Source organism: Sminthopsis crassicaudata, chromosome 1, assembly GCF_048593235.1.
Source record: "Sminthopsis crassicaudata isolate SCR6 chromosome 1, ASM4859323v1, whole genome shotgun sequence".
Classification (NCBI taxonomy): Eukaryota; Metazoa; Chordata; class Mammalia; order Dasyuromorphia; family Dasyuridae; genus Sminthopsis; species Sminthopsis crassicaudata.
Genome location: NC_133617.1, coordinates 382,514,316 through 382,538,202, shown reverse-complemented (window position 1 = coordinate 382,538,202; position 23,887 = coordinate 382,514,316). Strand labels below are relative to the sequence as shown.

The following is a 23,887-nucleotide window of genomic DNA, read 5'->3' as shown; positions in this document are numbered from 1 at the left end:
CGGCCTTCCCACAGTCTGAGGGACATTGGCCCCTATTCTAAAAGTTGGAGGACCACAATCGCTTAGCCTCAGTTTCTTTATCTGCGAAATGAGGGGGCTGCACGGGATACCCCTTCGGGTCCTTCCCAACTGCTAGAAGCATGACTCCCTGGCGGACGAATAAGGGATGGGCGGGATCACCCAGTTCCTCCAACTAGACTTAGGCCTGCGAGATACCAGTGCTCAGGGCTGGGGAGGGAGGGGGTGGATCTTGCGGCCAGCTGCCCGCAGCTCCTCGGAGGACTTCCCCGCCTCCGCATTATGAGCAGATTAGGCGCTTATCGAGCGCCAGTGTAGTAGCAGAGCTGAGCGCTAGGCGTTGTCTCAGCGGGGGAGTCGAGCGAGGGGCCCAGCGCGCCGCCTAACCAAGAGAGCCTGAGCTGGGGCTGGGACGGCTTTGCGTGGTTCGAAGGACCGAGCGCGCGTGCGCAAGAGCCGCCGGGGGAACGCGGAGCCGCAGTCTCTGCGGAGCGTCGGAAAGCTTTTACTTAACGCCAACATGGCCGCTGCCGCCCGCTTTCTCAGTCCCTGTAAGTGAGCCTCCGGTCTCATCTCCTTAGGAGTGGCTATCGTTGCGGGCTTCGAGGACCGCGATAACGGGAAGGGGGCCGCAGGCCGCTCTTGGAGCTTTCGGGTCCTGCCTGTGGGCGGAGAGTTCCGGGACTGGGGGGGTGGTTCAGACTCAGGGGCTCCGGGCCCTAATGCAGACCCCTGGCAATGGGCGCAGTCCGTAGAACCCCGGGTCCTGGTTCGAATTCTGCCCCATCACTTAACCCCTGGGAGATCCCGGCCAAGGCAGCCCCTTTCAGGTCTTGGTGTCCTTCCCTGTAAAATGAAGGGAGCCCTGCAGTCCTGCCAGACAGGGGCTGTCATCGTGTGGCAAACTTGGAGGTCTCCAGAGTGTTTAGTCAGTTCTTCCCCCGACCGATAGCCATTGATAAGCGTCACTGCTGGGTTAGCGCTGCGGAGACAAAGAAGGGCACTAGCTGGGCACCTGCCCCCTGGAGATGATAGCTTAAGGAGGAAGTGACTCGTATGGAAGGAGACAGGCGAAACCCGCAGAGTGGGGGAAGAGTAACAGAGGGAGGAGGGGGCGGAAGATGCGAGGGGGGTGATGGAGATTCCAGACCGGACCGAGCTTGTGCGAACTGCTCGCTTTACTTTCCCGGATATTTTCCTCATCTGTACAACGAGGTAGTTAGACTAGAGTTAGACCAGAGGTGTTTTGATCCTACTAATGGAGGACTTGTCACTTTAGGCTGCCGTTGGAGGTTGAGCAGGAAGACAGAGGTCCTCGTCTGGGTGCATGGAAGCACATACTCACAGTGCTTGGGAGCCCTGGTTGGGAGTAAGGTTTTTTGGTAGCGAGCCAGCCTCAGTGAGTGCAAAATAGTGGCAGACGTTTCTCCTGGCAGCTTTGTGCGCCGGACGTGGAGGCTTCCACATTGTATGTGTGGTGGGGTTACTGTTGGTTACAGGAGTTAGGAAGATTCCTGCGGGCACCTGTGTGAAATACACTAATCCTCTTTGTGGTTTTCCCAGCCTTCACACATTGTGCCTCAACTAAGAGGCGGCTTGGTGCGATCGGTAACGATTTTGTTTGGGGGATGTCAAGAAGTGAGCTTGAACTCTGTGAACCTTAACTTCCTCATCTGTATTCCGAAATTAATCATAGCGCCTGTCTTACATGCTTGTTACGGGGATCAAATGAAATAATGTGTGAAGAAGTGCTTTGCAAAGTACAGTATAAATGTGAGTTATTGTTATTAGCTTGGGCCCATTACTAAGATTATAAATGACAAATTTCATATTTGGATTTTCAAAAATGGAAGAATCATGATGCATCTTCCCCTTCCACTCCTCACTTCTCTTCACTGTGAAAGGCACTAGTCCACTCCAGGAGCTGGATATTCAGAGGGAGACAGGTTCTTGCCTTTGTGCTTTTTATCCTGATCATGTAGCATAAGAAGTGATTAGTGTGTGTTGTATCTAATTGAATTACCAGTAATCCCTAAATTGCTAAATTGAATGGATGGTCTTTTCTCAGTTCTCTGCAGTTTCACGTGCTGTTGACTGTGTTCTCCCCCTGGAAACTACTTTCCTGGTTTTGGTGACACTAACCTCTAACCTCTCTGATTGCCCCTTGTTGATATTCTCAGTGTTGTCCCCCAGCTGCCCCTTTAGTGTGGGTGACCTCCCACTGTTCTGTCCTGAGCCCTTTTCTCTTCCTTACTATCGTTTTCCCCTTGGAGATCACTGGTCTCATCTGTTCCCATAGATTAAAGTATCTTTTCCATGTAGATAACTCCCAGATCAATATGTCCAACCCTTGAAAATAATCAAATTTCTTCTAGACTTCTTCCCCTGAATTTTCCATTGAGATCTCAAATATAATATATCCCGAAACAGTTCATTCCCTACCTAAACCTGGTCTTCCCATTTTAAAAATTTCTTTTGAGAACACTATTGCCTTCTACATAGGAAAGACCAAAGATACAGAAAATGTCTGTTGCTCAGGTTTCCAAGTACATTTGTTGGACATCTTAGAGATCTTGGCCATGAGCATGTTTATCACAGACAGACTGGACAGATGTGTTCTTGGTTGGATCTGGAGTAGAACAGAAGGGGGAAAACCCCTTGGATTGCATTTAAGAAATTGCAAAAGTTTTTTCCTGCTTCCCTTACAGGGAAAGGCCCATCTTTTTAATATAGTCTTTTTCCTGGTGTTGCAATATGGTGATGAGACTGGAATGCATCTGACTTGGAAGAATAAAAAAATATAATCTAGAATGAGACTTCTTAAGTGTTTTCCACTTCCGACCCCCTTTCACCCAAGAAATTTGGATCCTGGATATATAAGTATACAAAATAGGTATTCAACTCAAACATTTTTCTTATAACCATAAGTTCATAACCCCCATATTCAGTTATGAGACCCTATATGGGATCATGACTCAGTTTAAGAAGCTGAGATCTAGAAAATAGTAGGCACATAGAGAAATATTTGTGCAGACTGAATATATAATCAAGAAGTAGAGCAGGAGTAAAGATGTTAGTAAGCACTTGTCTGATTGGAGTAGAATATGAACTGGTCACATACCTAGTGATACATGAAGAGGGTGAACTCTGATAGGAGGACAGTAGAAGGCCCCATGGGTGTCCCCATATTTGAAGAAAGTGAGGAACATCTTCAACAAGTTGGATGGACCAGTTAATGCAGAATGAAAGGGAGCACATGGATTAGAGTTACAGAGAATGGACAGGTATGGATGCCATGGAAGCTATGTCATTGGACACAGCATTGGGAAGGCGCTTCCAAATAGATAACATTATAGATTGAATATTTTATACTTATTTGTGTGCCTGTTTTGTCCCCAGCAATGACATACTTTTTTAGATCATGAATTCCTTTTTTTTTTTTTTTTTTTTTTTTTTTTTTCATCCCCAAGACCAATCACAGTGCCTAGCCCCAGTAGGTACTTGTTGCTTGGCCTTTCTTGAAGATGATTATGACTTCAGAGATGATGCCTTGACATGTAATTCAGAGATGAAGGCTCTGCAAGGTGACCTGTCTCACTTTCCCCTCCAGAGCCATCTAGATCCAGTGGCAAAATATAAATCAAAACTACTGGAGATGGCCCTGGATGCAATGGGAGACCTTGGCCTTTTTAAGCTAAGGTTTTTAGCAGGTCTCAGTTTGACTGAGACAATCTCCTAGTCAGTGATTAAGGCTAGGTAAGCATTGAAGTAAAGAATGGTCTCTCTTACCTAGGCAAAAGGAAAATAATCTGGAAGGGGAAGTCAGAGTTTTTGGTCAAAACAGAAACATTTGTATTTAGATTCACTCTGTGACGTCTTGGCCCCAACAGCCCAAGTGGGGATCTATCTGGAACCTTTTGTTGGCCAGTTAATGAAAGCTAGAGTGATTTGGGTTTAAGGCCTGGTCTTTAAGAAAGAAATCTAGCCTATGAACTCCTTGATATGGAGGAAAGAAGGGAGGGAAGGAGGAAGGGAGAAGAAAGGAAGTTAGCCTTTTGCCAGCGCTTCATTGGGGTATTTCCTACACACAGAGGTTGGTCTTGTCAAGTGAGGAAGGACTGTGCAAAGTCACCAGCTTCACTTTTCCATCCAGGGAAAGTAGCAAAGATGGTGAAGTGAGTATTGGGGCAGCTGACATATCCTTTCCAGAGTGATTTTGATTACAGATCTCAACAGATGGTAGAGAGTGAGGAGGAAAGTACATGGGCATGGTCTCAAGTAATGCCTAGGCAAGTGGTTTCTGAAGGACTTGTTTGGAGGGTGGAGTCTCAGAAATAGGCATTAAAGCAGAAAAGGTCCTTTAAAAATAGAGGAAGGGATTTCTGTCTGTTCTCTCTCTCTCTCTCTCTCTCTCTCTCTCTCTCTCTCTCTCTCTCTCTCTCTCTCTCTCTATTTCTCTCTCTCTCTCTCTATTTCTCTCTCTCTCTCTCTCTCTCTCTCTCTCTCTCTCTCTCTCTCTCTCTCTCTCTCTCTTCCTCTCTCCCTCTTTCCCTCTCCCCCCTTTCCCTTTTTTCTGTCTCTTTCACAAACATACACAAATATACACATACAGAGATACACACACACACACACACACACACACACACAAATAGGAGATTATTTGACTTTTCTGAAAAGTTAACCAGTGTGCCAAAATTCTATTCATAGGTATTCCTGTAGGTAGATAATAGAAATACAAAACCTGTATGTCAAGTCTCTGTTATAAATATGGATTATCTTGGGAATAAAGGGATGCTCTTTTAAGGATAGACAGTTATCAAGATATAAAACTAAAAAAAAAAAAACCCACATTCAAAAACTTCTAATATAGTCAAAATAGTGATGGATTTACAATCTGGTGGTCTAGATAGTGACATTTTTCAGGTACATGATAGTTTATGTGATTGTGCTCAAATCGTTTAAGTATTAAGTTATTTTTCTTCTTCCCTAAAAAGGGAATGATAATGTTTGTGATACCTGAGAGTTGTGAGGAAACTTTGAGGAAGGTACTGCTTAGTTGTTATTAATTAAATTCCTGGGATATTGATTCCCTTGGTTTTCCCACTGGAACTCTTTGGCAAACCAAGGAGATGGGATATAGTAGAAAGAAGAGCATGGGTGGCAGCAACCAATTTGGAGCTATTTTGGAGGATCCCTGCCTTAGGGAAAGAGAATATTCTTTTTGAATCAAATTAGATTATCCATTACCAAAATAATTTATCTCAATCCAACTCAGCTATGCCTCTAAGTATAATCTGATTTCACTCATTTATACAAAAGGCCTTATGGCTGTTCTGTCATTACTGAGAATTTGGTTAAACCACCTTGCACATTTTAAAAGGTACTTGTCTAAAATAAGCTGTTAATTTTATGTGCTGAGTTGAAAACTGGGATAGTCAGTAGGATTTGAATTGAAATTTTTTGTGTCAGTTTATATTCTCCTATTCTCATTTAAGAAGGGTTATATATTATATTTAAGAAGGGTTATATATATAACCTCATATATTGGGATCTTTTGGGATTGAGCAGAGTTTGTTCCAAATAGTTCACATATGTCTTTTCTCTCATAGTTTACATATATTAGTCACAAACAAGCAGGTGTGATTCCCACCTTTCAAAAGCTCACAACTGAATTGAGGAAGCCAGTTTATTTTAGTGTGAATGGTTATTTCCTTGCTTTTATATTTAAGAATAAAGGTGAATCATATTTTAAAATGTGTCCTTACTCCCTTTTCTTTTACTGCTCTCAGAGTGTGGGGAGAATTCTCAAGGAAAGTTAGAGGAAAGGTTCTGAGCTACCTTTCATTTCACTCCATCAACTTGAAGGCAGATAGAGATGGCCTTGGGAACAAGCAAGCCTCTTGGCTTATCACACAAACCATGACCTGCTATAGGACTTAATGTCTGAGTTCATTATAAACCCCAAGGAGGTGACACTATTTTGAGATTTAGTAATAGAAAAATATATTGAAGACTCTTCAGCAATAGTTCAATCTGGTTGAGCAGATCCATTATTTTATTTTCATAGGCTGACAAATAAGCAGAAATGGGACAACTAACTGAAGCAAATGATATTGTAGTCCTGAATGCCTTTTTAAATTCTTATGTTTCCTGCAAAGAGACAAATTTCCACATTTATATAAATCCAGGAACTTAGTATGCCTTTTCAAAGTAGTTACTTTCCAACCAGATATCACACTAAATTTATTTTAATTTCTTTGCAGTGGTGAAAATCAGCAGGGACGGTCAAGGGAGAATCCATGGACTATGGAAGTGTCATTCTGGTACAGCAGTGACAGTAGCAACTGCAACACAGTCACAAAGAACCAAAGCTCATGTCCAACCAGAGAAGAGGTATGAATTTAAGTTTTAGAAATAAAGAAAGCTTTTAGTGATTGATGTAAAAGAATATCAGTGAGTATAACCCACCCAATAAAGCTGGTGCTATGGAGATTCAGTTAATTAGGAAAATTTTTTCCTCTTGGATTTGTGGTCACCCAATGTGAGAATTCATGGAATAGATTATGTGAGATATACATAAGCATAGCACTTTTATTAGGGAGAAAAAAGTTCAACCTTGAGCTTTCTTCATTGCCCTTCTGCTCTCAAGATACCTTCCTCTCATTGGAAAGAAAAAGGATACAGAAAGCCTTTTCATCTTGGCTGGTTGGAAAAGGGAATGGCATTCTTGTTTGCCCTCCATTGACCCATTTCTAGCCATCACAGCCTCTGGAGGATGACCTCAAGTGAATGCCATACAGAAATGGAAATGTTATCAGTAATTTGGAGTTGAAATTGGTTCTAGAAAATTATATTGTCACATTTGACATAAGCTATAAAGACCTCATTCTGTGTATAAATGTGGAGTTGGAGAAGCTGTAGGATTTTAACATCTTACATTTTACAATGTTATTTCTCATTTGTGTGTCTATGTGTGTGAAGAAGAAAGGTTATAAATTAGTCTCTTATTTTGCTGACATTAATTGCAAACTACCTTGTACCATACCAAATTATTAACTCTTATAGAACTAAACATATAACATTTCCTAATCTTTATTAATTTATGAGAGTAAATGTGCAAGATATCAAAAATGTTAAGACATACATAGATTGCTCAGGTAGGTCATGAATATACAGAATTTTTCTGTTGTTTTTTCTCAGTATAAATAATTTACAGTAAAACAGAATTTTATTTTCTTTTTCCTTTTTGACCTCAGGCTAGCTTACATAAGTTCCATATGTTTCAGGTAGGTAAGTCAAAGGAAAACTTTAAATTTGAGAAAAATGACACAAGGGTGAACATTTGAGTAATATGTTTTCAGTGATTTTTTTTTTTTTTAATGTGCATGAGTGTTTAAAGAAAGGGAATCTAACCATTTAGGCTCTGATTACAGACAACATGTCTTTTTCTCTTGGGGAAAAGACTGTGATTCTTGATGGAAGCTTTACTCTTCATAAAGATAGGAAAGTGGTGTGAGAAGTTACTAATGCACCATTCATCATTCACAACATCATTTGGAATTAAGTGCAGTGGTGTTTAAACATTTTCAAATCCTTACTTCTCTTTTATGTACAAGATTGAATGTGGGTTTTCAAAAATGCTAGCAAAGCAGAGTAATGTCTCATTCAAACCTTAATGGTCAGTATCCTGCCTTGAGCTCAGGTGGTGTAGATGAAAAGTAGACTCCCTAAATCCAGATTGAATGCTGATACCCTCTGTGGCTTTCTTTAAGTCCTTTGGTCTAGTATTTCCTACCTCCTAATTTATGAACTGGCACCCATCCCTGGGAAAGTGTATTATAATTTATTATTAGTCACAGTCTTTTGAGTGTGAAACCAGGGAGACCCTGGGACTAGCAGAGAAAAAAGAGAGAGATTAAAGGCACATGGGGATTTCACATGAGAGCCTCCTGAATTTTTGTTAACAGAAAACTACTGGTTACTTGGGCTTTGGGACGACTTTTTCTGGCTTTGGTGTTTAGAAAGCCTATGGAACATTGCCTTTAGCTCTAAATTTTAATTTCTTAGTTCAGCAAGTGAAAGTAAGAACATCTTCCTTTAAAAGAGGATATGAAAATTTCTTTAGTTAACTCTTAATATAGACTACAAAATGGACATATCCCTAATAGTAGGGGAAAAAAAGAAGTCAGAAGACCTGGGTTCTAATCTCACTTATATTTGCTTCTGTGACTTTGGGGTCATGGGGAAATGGACTAGATGGTCTTTGAGGTTCCTCCCAGCTCTGGGATTTTCCTATTTGCTGGGAATTGGTTCTTGTTTTTAAAATTAAGGCTGAGAATTCAGACTCTTGCTTGGTCATTTATCTATTGTGATATGCTCAAGAGAAAGACTTTCTCTGTAAATTTGACATTATTATCTACTTTTTAAAAAGAATTGGCAGGAGCTTTCTTTTAAAATGATGATCTAAATGGCTTTTTAAAAAAAAGTATTTTGCTATGGCACCATTATCTGGATAGCAAAAAAAGAAAAACTCAGTAAAAGATCTATCTTGTTGAATAAGTGAATTTAGTTCTTGAATTGTCAAAAGAAACTTATTGAAATTTGGAGATGTATCTCCAATTAGCCCTTGAATAGTGAGGATAAATCAACATTTTGGCAATTTTAAAGTGAAATACCCCTTGCCCAGCAAATTTTCCTCTTTTTAAGTGATATTCTGATGCAGTTTATATTCTTCTGAGTGAATTTAGGAATCATCAGATTGTTAATTGGGGAGCAGGGGGTGGAGATAGAAGAAAGGCATTCATTTTCCTAGCTAGACCTTTTAATTCATCAGACATTTCAGACAGTAAACATTATTATTAAACACATATCATATATGCATATATGTATATGTATATTTATATATATAGTCAGGCACTATACTGAGTTCTGGAGATACAGAGTTCCTGTCCTCAAGAAGTTCATAGTCAGATGGTAGAAATCATAAGCAAACAAATAAGAACAAACAAGCTATACACCAGATAACAGGAAATAATTAAAAAGAGATACTAGAATTAAGGGCTTAAAGAAAGCTCCCCATAACAAGATGTTTTTAAAATCAAAGCTGATGCACAACATGACAAATATGGAAATATGTTGCACATATTTAACTTATATGCTTGGGGAGGAGGGAGGTAAGAGTAAGGAAGAAAATTGGAACTCAAAATCTTATAAAAATGAATGTTAAGTTATATTTACATGTATTTGGAAGAATAAAGTACTATTGAATAAAAAAAGGAAAATCAAAGCTTAGAATTTATTAAGGGCAGGGAATTATGCTAGATTTGCTTTCAAAAACTTGCATTCATCTACGAAGAGTATATACATAGATGGTAAACAGAAAGTAATTTTGAGAGTTTGACAGCAATAATATCTGTGTGATCAGGAAGGGTCTTAGGGGGAAGCTGTGTTTTAAAGGATATAAGAAAGAAAATGAATTATTGAACTTGCCATACCTGTTGGAAATTTCATATTGCAAACTCAATGTTTGTCTCAAACTCATCATGTCTCAATCAGGACTTATCTTCCCCCATCCAAACACACATCTTTTCCAGACTCCTGGATACTATTAATCTTCTATTTACCCACGTTCTTAACCCTCTCTTGTCTTCTACATCCAGCTACTTGTTAAATCTTTTCGATTCTTTTCCCCCCTGAGGCAATTGGGGTTAAGTGACTTGCCCAGAGTAACACAGCTAGGAAGTTAAGTTTCTGACGTCACATTTGAACTCAGGTCCTCCTAATTTCAGATCACTGTATCCACTGCACTACCTAGCTGATCCAATTCTTTTTTTTTTTTTTTTTTTTTAATTTAATAGTTTTTATTTACCAGATATATGCATGGGTAATTTTACAACATTGACAATTGCCAAACCTTTTGTTCTAATTTTCCCCTCCCCACCAGATGGCAGGTTGACCAATACATGTTAAATATGTTAAAGTATAAATTAAACACAATATATGTATACATGTCCAAACGGTTGTTTTGCTGTACAAAAAGAATCGAACTTTGAAATAGTGTACAATTAGCCTGTGAAGGAAATCAGAAATGCAGCTGGACAAAAAATAGAGGGACTTAGAATTCTATGTAGTGGTTCATAGTCATCTCCCAGAGTTCTTTCGCTGGGTGTGGCTGGTTCAGTTCATTACTGCTCTGATTTGGTTCATCTTATTGTTGAAGATGGCCATGTCCATCAGAATTGATCATCATATAGTATTGTTGTTGAAGTATATAATGATCTCCTGGTCCTGCTCATTTCACTCAGCATCAGTTCATGTAAGTCTCTCCAGGCCTTTCTGAAATCATCCTGTTGGTCATTTCTTACAGAACAATAATATTCCATAATTATATACCACAATTTACCCACCCATTCTCCCATTGATGGGCATCTACTCAGTTTCCAGTTTTTGTCACTACAAAAAGGGCTGCCACAAACATTTTGGCACATACAGGTTCCTTTCCCTTCTTTAGTATTTCTTTGGGGTATAAGCCCAGTAGTAGCACTGCTGGGTCAAAGGGTATGCACAGTTTGATAACTTTTTGAGCATAGTTCCAAATTGCTCTCCAGAATGGCTGGATGTATTCACAATTCCACCAACAATGCATCAGTGTCCCAGTTTTCCCACAGCCCCTCCAATATTCATCATTATTTTTTCCTGTCATCTTAGCCAATCTGACAGGTGTGTAGTAGTATCTCAGAGTTGTCTTAATTTGCATTTCTCTGATTAATAATGACTTGGAGCATCTTTTCATATGGTTAGAAATAGTTTCAATTTCTTCATCTGAGAATTGGCTGACCCAATTCTTTAGCGATTCTTTTCCCTCACACTACCTTGTGTATCCATCTTTTACTCTCATCATAATCTGCTTTCACAGCCATTACCATAGTTTAGTCCCTCATCACCTCTTGCATGGACTTGCATAGTAATCTTCTTATTGGTCTCCTTGCCTCAATATTCTGACCTGTCCAATCAATCTTTCACAGAGTGACCAGAGTGATATTCCTAAAACACAGTCTATGTCACTTTTCTCCTCAATAATCTTCCAGGACTTCCTTTTAACTATAGGATCAAATACAGCATCGTCTGACATTTAAAGCTATTTACATATCAGCTTCAATCTACCTTTTCAGGGTTACTATGCATTGTTATCCTTCACAAAGTGTCTGCTCCAGCCAAATTGGCCTTCTTGCTTTCTCTCATAAATGACTGTCTTCTGTCTCTGTGCTTTGCATTGCCTGTCCCTCATGCCAGAATTCACTCCTTCCACCTCCGATGTTTTAGAATTTATAGTTTATGTCAAAGTTTATGGTAGGTGACATAATTCTGGATCTGGAATCAGGAAGACCTGAAATGAAATTCAGCCTCAGATACTAATTGTGTGATCCTGGGCAAATCACTTAATCCTGTTTGCTTCAATTTCCTTTTCAGTAAAATGAACTAGAGAAGGAAATGGCAATACTCTCTAGTATCTTTGCCAAGAAAACCCCCCAGTGGAGTTAGACATGACTGAAATGACTAAGCAACAATTTTATGTCAGAACTCAGCTTAAATATGAGTTCCAGCAAGAGGTCTTTACTAAACCCTGTAGCAATGAGCATTTTTGACATGCAAAATTACTTTGTGTTATTTCAATTTATTTTCTGTGTATGTACCCATTTCTGTTGTTAGAAGATAAGTTTTTTGAAGGCAGGAACTAGCCTTTTACTCTAAAGAGATCAGTGAAAGCAGAAAAGAACTCATATAAAAACAGTAGTTCTTTTTGTTATAGCAAAGAATTGGAAATGAAAGAGGTGCTTCTGTGATTGAACAAATTATGGAATTATCAATATAGTAGAATTCCATGGTGCAATAAGAAATAATGAAAGGGCTAGTTTTAGTGAAACTTGGGTTCCTATTTAAGAAATTATGCAAAATAGAGCCAGAAGAACAATTTAGAACAATATTATGAAAACAAACAACATTAGAAGAATTTTGATCAAAGCAGTGACCAACCATGATACCAGAGGACCAGTGATAAAGCTTTGCTGCTTATCTTCCGACAGAAGTGAGAGAATCAGAATGCTGAATGGGATAGATTTTTTTTTTTTTAACATGACTAATATAGGACTTTGTTCTGCTTAACTATGAATATTTGTTACATAGATTTTGTTTTTCTCTTTTTTTTTTCCAATAGAAGAAGATGAGGCAGATAATTGATTGTTGTTAATTGAAAACAAAATTAAATTAAAAAATAAAAGTAAAGTCATGGATGGTAAAAAATGAAATACTGCTTTTGGAAAACGATAAGTCAATTTGACTAATGTAAAGTAATATGACTAGAAAGATAAGTGAAAGTAGGATCATTAATGTGGTAGACTTAAATAATAGGAAGAAATTCATATTAATAAATATAATATGAATAGTTGTGGTAAATGAATCATTATATTTAAATTCATATTTTATTTTATTATTTTTATTTTATTAAAGTTTGGTGAGAGAGTGATAGCTTAAATATTTTTAAGCTGTAAAGGAAATACCAACTTTTATATTATTTTATATAGGAAGCCTAAAACCGGAATATTGATGCTAAACATGGGAGGCCCAGAGACATTGGGAGATGTTCATGACTTCCTACTGAGGCTTTTCCTGGACAGAGACCTAATGTCACTTCCCATACAAGAGTAAGATATCCATCACTCTATAGCCTTTTATTTCTAAGTTTCTGGAACTTTTAATAAATCCTTTAAAAAAAACTTTAAGCATACCAATTTGCTAGTGAAAATATTTTTTATTATGATTATTTCAATGCAATCTTTTTGGTAATGATTTTATGATGATTATTTTAATATTTTTTTTTCCTTCTGGGAGGGAATGGATATATTGGTAGAACTGTTTTATTATATAAGTTGGTAAAAATAAATAGTCGATGAAATCCAAGTCTAAATTACCTTATAAATATCTCTTATTCACTTTATATCAGTTTAAGAAACATTTATTAAATGCCAACTCTGTGCAAGGCACTGTGCTTACACAGACATATCCTCTTTAATTGGTTCTGTGAAAGCACATTAGACAAAACATCATTGTGGAGAGCAACTGTTTAATAGGAACAATGTTATATAAATGCTACAAATGGATACTTTTTTAAGGGGTTTTGTTAGAATTTATTAAAAAGTTTATGAAATAATGTTGGTTGGATCATTGTTAAGTGGAGCATACCTTTGTAACTAAATTATTTCCTAGCTAAATATTTAATAAAACAGTGGTAGCTATTTATATTGTATTATGAATTTGTAGGTTTTTAAGTTTGCACAGAGGGCTTGTGCCTAGCCTGATTTTCTACATTATAGCTTTTGGCATATTCAGGAACCAAAAGATTTTTTGTAAAACAGCAACTAATCCCCAAACTGATCAGTTGTCTGGAACAACAGTCAGGTGTGATTTCAGGGTTTGTTGCCAGAGTAGGCTGTATAGTGGGTGGAGCAGATAATTGTCAAAAATGCCTGCCTCTGCCCTGCTTCTCTGAGCAAAAAAGAACCAGGTTTTGGTTTTTTTTGTTTGTTTGTTTTGTTTTTAGTGGTGTGTAAAGGGCTGAAACGCCGAGTTGATGCACTGGAATCAGACAACCTAGCACTTAAGGCTAATTAGCTATTGGACAATACTCTATTAGCTTATGCTTGGAAAATGGCCCTTCCCACTATTCTGTGCTGGCTGGATTTTTTAGTGTACACAGATAATTGTAGGAGGAATTAGGGGGTAGAGTAAGACAAGCCAGGGTCACTTTGGCAATAGAGAAGGAAGGTCATGGACATCCTGTGTCCATTCCCTTCACTTCTACCCCTAAAGACCAACCCTGACTCTGGCTGATTCTAAGGTATCCAGGGTACTAACTCGGTCTTCACAATGGTGATTTGGCTATTGAATTTTCCAACTTTATCTGGTTAGTCTCTTTGTATATTTTCTTTTGTGGGTGAAAAACATTGTTTAACCTGTTAAGTTAAGTAAAGCTAACTTACTTGAATATTGAATGATTTAGCAAACTGGCTCCATTCATCGCCAAGCGTCGCACACCCAAAATTCAGGAGCAGTACCGTAAGATTGGAGGTGGTTCACCAATCAAAAAGTGGACTACCAAGCAAGGAGAAGGCATGATAAAGCTTCTGGATGAGCTTTCTCCACATACAGGTACCTTGTTAATGAAATATATTTTAACATTTATTTCAGAAAGGTTAAAATATTGAATAACAAATGTAATGAATGTATACTTTGTGTGTGTATGTATGTGTGTGTGTGTGTGTGTATGTATGTATGTGTGTGTATGTGCCTGTTTATCACCATACATATAAACACAGATTTTATACTGTGTCATTGTGGTGAAGGAGGATAGAAACCCTGAATATTTTTTTTTTATGGAGTTAATGCAGGTGTTTTATTTTTATTTATTTATTTATTTACTTACTTACCTTTTTTATTTATTCATTCATCATTTATTTATTTATTTATTTGCCTATTTATTTATTTATTTATCTATCTATCTATCTATCTATCTATCTATCTATCTATCTATTTATTTATTTATTTATTTATGCATGGATGCATGCTGAGGCAATAGATGTTAAGTGACTTGCCCAGGGTCACACAGCTAAGAAGTGTTAAGTGTCCGAGAGCAGATTTGAACTCAGATCCTTCTGACTTCAGGGCTGGTGCTCTAACCACTGTGCCACCTACCTGCCCCTAATGCATGTCTTTTAGGGTATCTTCTCTTTAAGCTCCTACAGTATAGATTTTTTAAAAAAAACCTGGATTCTTGGCTTTAGAAAAAACATAGAGGTTAAAGATAAATAGCGTCATAGAGAAAAATTAGGGGCAGCTGGATGGTACAGTGGGTAGAGTGCTTGGCCTAGAGTCAGGAAGACACATCTGGGTAAGTCATTTAATTCTGTTTGCCTTAGTTTCCTCATCTGTAAAATGAGTTGGAGAAAGTTTGTCATTTCATTATCTTTGCCAAGAAAACCTCAAGTTGGCCCTGGAGATTTGGATAGTATTGAAAAATGACTTAACAACAACAAAAAGAGAGAGAAATCCCAGTTCTGTAAATAGAAGATTTTTTTGTAAGGAGAAATAAATTGAATAGATTGCCTGTGTAAGAAATATATGGGATGTGTGTTACAATTGTTTTCCTACTTGGCCCATAGGATTTTCCTTCTGAGGAAGCTACTAACAAAATTAATTTTTAGAGCCAAGTTACTTTAGCATCATTACTACTACTTCTAGGATTATATGACACAATTATTAAAAAACATTTATTAATTTATAGTTGTACATACCATTGTAGTAGATACTGTATGGAGAATATAGATCTGATTTCTACCAATCTGATCGATTGCTTATCTAGGATCTTTAACACTGGTACCAGTGTATATATACCAAGACAAATCAGCTACATAAACATTTCATAAGTCATGTATAGGAAATAAAAAACATCAGATGCAGGATAAGGAAAAGTGCATTCAGGAATCAAGGGCAAAAATTCCATAGTGAGAGATTCTGGTCATGCAAGATTGCTTGAGGAAAAAAGGTCACCTCTTCTTGGATCCACTTGAGATCCACCTTATCAGCCATGGCACTATTTGAAGCTGTTTTTTCCGCCTTGCATCCAGTTTAGTAGCTCCCTGGCATATCAGTTAACTTGGAAAATTGTTTCATTGTATTCCTAGATGTTAGGTGTGTTTTTTGGCTTTAGCTTTAGCTCAAGGGCATTTCTTATACAGTTCTGTTTCAAATGCCACAATGCATCTTCTTAAATGTTAGGTGAAGGAGGTTTGTCTGACCTCCACTCACACCTACTCGATTGGGAACAAACTCTGCAGTCATTAACAGTTTATCACAGATAAAAGGTTTAACACAAATTAGATCTGCAATTACTATGCTGTCTTTAAAGGAAAGTGGAAGCATAAAGTGCCATTTTTATCTGTTTATGTGTTACTCTAGCACCCATCACCATAATAGGCTCAAACAAAATTGTCAGGTACAAGCAAAGAGGTTAGGCTAGAATATAGATGAGGGAGAGAAGGCCCCTCTTCTTTACTATGAGGGTAAAATGATTAGACATCCGGGATTAGACAGGACAATCTTAGATTTCGATTTTCTGAGCTTTATTACAGTGTCTCAAAAAATGTCCTGCATTATATTCACCTAATCTGGGTTGTCTAATCATTTTAACTCATGTGTGTTAATGTAAGAAAAAAATTAGTCTAGTCGATTGGAACATTAACTCAGCATTATTGGTTCTTTTTGGTGAAATTCTACCTTGGTTGGAGGTATTCATACTGTCATCACAGTAATTACTATAAAGATGTTTGAGAAATACTATAATATATCATTTATCTCTAAGTAGCAAAGGTATTCTATCCTTATTTTTTATTTGATTTAGCCCTTTTGAGGTAAGGGGGGGTAAAATTATTTTTGTACTGATAAATCACAAAGCTGTTAAATAAATTGTTAGTCATACAACAAGTTCTTGGTAGAACTAGAAAAATTTAGTTCTGTATAATTTCATGTAGACCAGAAGTGAAGCTCTGGGCCTCTATAGTGGGAAAACATTGAATTCAGAAATCAGATCATCTGGGTTCAAGGCCAAATTTTATTTTATTTTTGTCATTTTACTAGCTGTTTGATTTTGATCAATTCATTTAACGTCTCTCTAAGCTAGAGTTTTGTTTTCTCATCTATAAAAGGAAGGTAATGAAATTTATACCACTTACCTCCCACGGTTGTTTTGAGGAACAAAATAAGACTATAAATAGGAATTTATAATAATAAAAATCTATTAGTAGCAAGTATTGATAATGATGATGTTTTTTTTTTGGGGGGGGGTTACTCTACCTTGGAACTTTGTCCATAGTCTAAACTCAGTAAGAGAGCTGGCACTGAACTTCTTTCCGAATTTCTTTACTTCATTTTATTTATTTATTTATTTATTATTTTGGGGGTGAGGCAACTGGATTCAGTAACTTATCTAGGGTCTAGTAAGTGCTAAGTGGCTGAAGCCTAATTTGAATTCAGATTTTTTGATTTCAATGCTGGTGCTGACTTTTGCCGTTTCCTACATAGCAGGGAAAATTGGAAGAGGAGATGAGCTTTTCTGCTTTGGGGGGAAGTTACCAATAATATCTTACAATTCTCAAAAGCAATAATTGACTTTAAGGCTATCATCCCATAATGTTTAATGCATCTTAGGAGAAGGCAGTAAATTCTTTGTACATTTTGGGAGTGGAGGTTGAAAAATTTCATTAGTGTAGAAAAAATCTGGTATATAACCACCATGATGACTTATTACTTATAATCTTAGAGATTTTCCTAGTGCACTGAACATTTCACTGTGAACAAGGGTCTCCTTGGCTGGCCTATCTGTATTCACTGCTGTGCTTATTCTTGTGCCTGGTACATAGTTGTTGCTTAATAAGTATTTGTTGTATTGAAGTATACAATGGATATGCTAGCCTGATAAATATTACAGTGATAGGATCATCTTAGCATTGTTTCAGATGAATAAAACAGTCTCTAAGTTGTATCCCTTAATTCTGAGCAGAAATTTTAGAGGGTACTTAAAAACTATTGTCAATGATTATGAGGTTTTTATGATAAGTTGAAGACTATAGGGGCACAAGTTGTATTTTCTTCTGTTGCCCATTGAAGGGAAGAGATATGAAAAAGGAAATTAATTTGATTAGTATAGAGCTCTTACAAAGGTTTGCTGAGGATTTTCTTTAGATAGTGACTTACAATATAAGGTTGACAGACTTCTGATCAGAATTGGAACATCCCTAATAAAATTTGATTCAAATGTTTTTTCTAGATATCTTGGAAATCTAATCAAAAGGGCTTTAAAGTAAAAAGATGGAGGAGACCGCCAGTGAATATTCCTCAAGTTAGATGCTATAGAAAGTAGCCGGCAAGAATTAAGAAGAGGAGTAGCAACTGAGACACTTCAAAATTAATAGGAAATAAAATTCTAGAAAGGGGACTGTAGTAAGAATTCTTGGCTTCAAATGCCTCTATATAAATGCATTGCATAAAGTTTAGGTAATAATCAATAGAAACTGTATGTGCTCACTTAATGAGGCAAATTGACCCCTTAGTATTGCTTAGACTTGATAAGTTGAATAGTTCATGATTGGACTATTGGTCTGGATAGGAGTGCTCTTTTCTTTTTTTTCTCTTTTTTTATTTTTATTTTTTTAATTTTATAATTCTAAAAATTTTTTTTGACAGCATAAATGTATGAGTAATTTCTTTTATAACATTATCCCTTGTATTCGTTTTTCCAGATTTTCCCCTCCCTCCCTCTACTCCCTCCCGTAGATGATAGGCAATCCCATACATTTTACATGTGTTACAATATAACCTAGATACAATATATGTGTGTAAATCCAATTTTCTTGTTGCACGTTAAATATTGGATTCCGAAGGTATAAGTAATCTGGGTAGATAGACAGTAGTGCTAACACTTTACATTCACTTCCCAGTGTTCCTTCTTTGGGTGTAGTTGTTTCTGTCCATCATTGATCAACTGGAAGTGAGTTGGATCTTCTTTATGTTGAAGATATCCACTTCCATCGTAATATATCTTCATGCAGTGTTGTTGTTGAAGTGTATAGTGATCTTCTGGTTCTGCTTATTTCACTCAGCATGCAAGTCTCTCCAAGCCTCTCTGAATTCATCCTGCTGGTCATTTCTTACAGAGCAATAATATTCCATAGCCTTCATATACCATAATTTACCCAACCATTCTCCAATTGATGGACATCCATTTATCTTCCAGTTTCTAGCCACTACGAAAAGAGCTGCCACAAACATTATGGCACATACTGGTCCCTTTCCGCTCTTTAGTATTTCTTTGGGATATAAGCCCAATAGCAGCAATGCTGGATCAAAGGGTATGCACAGTTTGATAACTTTTTGGGCATAGTTCCAAATTGCTCTCCAGAATGGTTGGATTATTTCACAACTCCACCAACAATGCATCAGTGTCCCAGTTTTCCCACATCCCCTCCAACATTCATCATTATTTGTTCCTGTCATCTTAGACAGGTGTGTAGTGGTATCTCAGAGTTGTCTTAATTTGCATTTCTCTGATCAGTAGTGATTTGGAACATTCTTTCATATGAGTGGATATAGTTTCAATTTCATCATCTGAGAATTCTGTTCATATCCTTTGACCATTTATCAATTGGAGAATGGTTTGATTTCTTATAAATTAGGGTCAGTTCTCTATATATTTTGGAAATGAGGCCTTTATCAGAACCTTTAACTGTAAAAATATTTTCCCAATTTGTTACTTCCCTTCTAATCTTGTTTGCATTAGTATTGTTTGTACAGAAACTTTTTAATTTGATGTAATCAAAATCTTCTATTTTGTGATCAATAATGGTCTCTAGTTCTCCTCTGGTCATAAATTCCTTCCTCCTCCACAAGTCTGAGAGGTAGACTATCCCTTTGTTCCTCTAATCTATTTATGATCTCATTCTTTATGCCTAAATCATGGACCCATTTTGATCTTATCTTGGTATATGGTGTTAAGTGTGGGTCCGTATCTAATTTCTGCCATACTAATTTCCAGTTTTCCCAACAGTTTTTTTCAAATAATGAATTTTAATCCCAAATATTGGTATTTTTGGGTTTGTCAAACACTAGGTTGCTATAGATCTACCCTTTTTTGTCCTTTGTATCTAATCTGTTCCACGGATCTACCGGTCTATTTCTTAGCCAATACCAAATGGTTTTGGTGACTGCTGCTATATAATATAGCTTTAGATCAGGTACACCTAGACCACCTTCATCTGACTATTTTTTTCATTAATTCCCTTGAAACTCTCGACCTTTTATTCTTCCATATGAATTTTGTTGTTATTTTTTCTAGGTCATTAAAATAGTTTCTTGGGACTCTGATTGGTATAGCACTAAATAAATAGATTAGTTTGGGGAGTATTGTCATCTTTATTATATTCGCTTGGCCTATCCAAGAGCACTGAATGTCTTTCCAATTATTTAAATCTGACTTTATTTTTGTGGCAAGTGTTTTGTAATTTTGCTCATATAATTCATGACTTTTCTTTGGTAGATGGATTCCCAAATATTTTATACTCTCAACATTTGTTTAGAATGGAATTTCTCTTTGTATCTCTTGCTGTTGCATTTTGTTGGTGATATATAAAAATGCTGAGGATTTATGTGGATTTATTTTGTATCCAGAAACTTTGCTAAAGTTGTGAATTATTTCTAATAACTTTTTATTAGAATATCTGTGGTTTTCTAAGTATACCATCATATCATCTGCAAAGAGTGACAGTTTGATTTCCTCATTACCTACTCTTATTCCTTTAATCTCTTTCTCTGCTCTTAGTGCCGAGGCAAGCGTTTCTAGTACTATATTGAATAGTAATGGTGATAGTGGGCAACCTTGTTTCACTCCTGATCTTACTGGGAAAGGTTCTAATTTATCTCCATTACATATTATGCTTACTGATGGTCGTAAATATATGTTCCTGATTATTCTAAGGAATAGTCCATTTATTCCTATACTAGGAGTGCTCTTTTCAAAAGAAACAGTATAGGAAAAAAGGCAGGTGAGTTGGCATTCTAAAATTCATATGTGAAGAACCAGAATGGAGAAGTGTATTGGAGAAAAAAGAAACAGAAGCAGTTTTCTCATTGGAGTAGTAACTAAATGATACTTGAACAGAAATGTAATTTATGAGTTTGAGAAGCAGATTAGAAGGGTGGTGCAGAGACTTGATGTAGTAGTGTCAGGATTTCAGCCATCCATACAGCTGCTGGAACTGTCTCTTTCTCTACCAAAATAGGACATTTAGTAATTAGGCCTCAATTTATTTAGTGGTAATATCATTCTATCATACATTAAAAGGTAGAGGAATCAACATGGAAAATTCTGTTGTGTATTTGATTCTCACCAATAAACTAGCATTGGTTATTAGAATGGAAATGATAGGAGCTTTGGGGGGAGTGACTGTTCTTTTTTAGAATTTGTGATAGAGAAAGGAAATCTGGGCATAATCTGCCACTGTAAATTTTGGCAAAGAGGATTTCACAGACTTCAGATAAAAGAAGTTAAGATCACATGGAGTACGTGCTTCAGGAGAGTCATGAAATCAGCCCAGGAAAGATGGGAGATACACAAGAATGAGATTTTAAGATTACATGAAGAGAAATAATTCCAATGAATAAGATGGAATTAATCTGAGGAAACTGGTATGCACTCACAGGGAATTCACTCACTATTTTAGATTAAGAAAAGGAAATGTGCAGAAGCAAGATCAAGTAAAGGAAAGATGAATATAAAAGCATGGCATAGTCTATGGAAATCATTTTTTGAGAAACACTAAGTGACAGGCACTATCCTAAACACTAGACAAAAATAGTCCCTACCTTTGAATGATTCAGATTTGAAGAGGAGAGACCACATGCAAACAATTATATACATGTAAGATATATATAGAGAGAAACATAATTTCAAAAGGAATGTGTTAGTATTAAGAGAGTCTTGCAAAGATAGAATTTAAGTTGAAGCTTAAGAAGCCAGACATGGACATGAGTAAAGAGAAGTATCCCAAGCACAGGGGAAAATCAGGAAAAAGACACCGAGTAGGACAGTTGAGTGTCCAGGAACAGTCAAGATGCCATTGTTACTAGATCATGTGGAAAGGGATAACGTGTTAGAATACTGGAATCATACTAAGGATTTTACCTGTGATCTTGGAGGTAATAAGGGGCTACTGTAGTTTATGGAGTAGAGAAATGACATGGTGAGACTTGCTTTTTTTTTTTTTTTTTTTTGACTGAGGCATTTGGGGTTAAGAGACTTTCGGAGGTCACACAGCCAGGAAATGTTAAGTGTCTGAGGTTAAATTTGAACTCAGGTCCTCCTGACTTCAGGACTGGTGCTGGATCTACTGCACCGCCTAGCTGCCCCCCAGACTTGCATTTTAAAAGAAGTCTGAGTGTAAGATGGATTAGAGAAGGGAAAAAATTGAGATGGGGTTTCCCATCTCAGGAGTAGGGGGCCATTGCAGGATCCAGGCATGGGGAGAAGAGGCCCCATACCAGGGCTGGTAGCTGTGTCGGAGGAGAGAAGAAGAGGTAGATGAGAGACACAGCAAAGGGATAAATGATTGGACTTGGTGACAGATTAGCTATGTGAAGTCCCTGAAAGTGAAGAGTCAAAGATGACACCTGAGTTGTGAGTGTGGATGATTGGGAGGACAGTGGGGTACCTTCTACATTCATCCCCTCATATGAGGGGAGCATTTGAAGAGAAAGGTAATGAATTTAGGAATGAATTGTTAATGTGGTGAGAGAAATTAAGAACAACAAAAAGTATTGGTTTGTTTTTTTTGTGTGTGTGTTTGGTTTTTTTTTTTGTTTGTTTGTTTGTTTGTTTGTTTTTTAATTTTGTCTTTCAAATGAAAGCTAGGTGGGTTGGTTGGGATGATGATAACTGTTGACTGGGAAAAGAGCTTCTCAGTTCTTACTTTATTTTTTTTCTCTGCAAAGAATACACTGGAAATGATAGAATAAGAATAATAAAAAGAGAGTTGATACTTAAGATAAGTGACAAGACATAGTAAAAGGGCAAGTTAATACCCTTGTTTGAAGAGTGCGGGTTACCTGGTCCAGATAAATGACATCCTTGATTCCAAATGTGATAAACAGAGATCATGGAAAGCAAGAGAATTATTACAAGATTGGAGATGGGTAGATTTTATTTTACTTTTCCACAAAGGAAAGAAAACATTCTGCAAACTATAGATCAATAGCTTGACTTTATTTCCTGGAAAAATTTTACAGCAGATCATTAAAGAGATGGTTGGCACCAGAAAAGGAAGCCATGATCACAAATAGCCAGCATAGTTTCATTAACAGGTTTTGCCTTACTACCCTCATTTTCTTTTTTGACAGGACTATAAAACTAGTAAGTAAGATTAATGTTATAGATATAATGTACTTAATTTTTAGCAAACCTTATTTATTTATTATTTTTTAAAATAATAATAGCATTTTATTTTTCAAAATACCTGCAAATATAGTTTTCAACATTCACCCTTGCAAAATATTGTGTTCCAAGTTTTTTCCCTTCTTCTCTCTCCTCCCTGCCTCAGATAGCAAGTAAGCCAATGTAGGTTAAACATGTGCAATTCTTTTAAACATATATCCACATTTATCATGCTGCACAAGACAAATCAGATCAAAAAGGGGAAAAAAATGAGAAATAAAAACACCAGCAAGCAAACAACAACAATAATAGCAATAACAAAAGATGAAAATACTATGTTGTGATCCACTTTCAGTCCCCATATTCCTCTCTCTGGATGCAGATGACTCTCTTCATCATAAATCTATTGGCACTGGCCTCAATCACCTTATTATTCAAAAGAGCCATGTCCATCAGAATTGATCTTCACATAACCTTGTTGCTCTGTACAATATTCTCTTGGTTCTACTCACTTCAGTTCTAGTAAGTCTTTTCAGGCTTTTCTGACATCTTCTTGCTCATCATTTCCTATAGAAGAATAATATTCCATAACATTCATATACCACAATTTATTCACCCATTCCTCAACTGATGAGCATCCATTCAGTTTCCAGTTTCTTGCCACTACAAAAAAACCCACTACAAACACTTTTGCATATGTGGTTCCCTTTCCCTCCTTTAACATCTCTTTGAGATACAGGTCCAGTAGAGACACTGCTGGATCAAACTTTGGGCATAGTTTCAAATAGCAAAACTTGTGATAAAGCATATGATAGTGAAGAAGCAGAAGAAAGAAGA

The 23,887-nt window shown here is 37.0% G+C and overlaps 1 protein-coding gene across 2 annotated transcripts in view; it reads left to right on the top strand.

Moving 5' to 3' along the window:
• Positions 1–235: 235 nt before the first annotated feature.
• FECH (ferrochelatase) overlaps positions 236–23,887 on the top strand; it is a 45,613-nt gene continuing 21,961 nt past the window's right edge. Inside the window, exons 1-4 of one of the 2 annotated variants that reach the window (XM_074279435.1) lie at positions 236–569; positions 6,282–6,411; positions 12,600–12,719; positions 14,075–14,223. In XM_074279435.1, the coding sequence (XP_074135536.1) occupies positions 539–569; positions 6,282–6,411; positions 12,600–12,719; positions 14,075–14,223 (430 nt within the window). In that variant the 5' untranslated portion in view covers positions 236–538. Of the gene's footprint in view, positions 570–3,283; positions 3,303–6,281; positions 6,412–12,599; positions 12,720–14,074; positions 14,224–23,887 lie in introns of those variants that run through there. The other variant, XM_074279436.1, reaches the window with a different exon arrangement.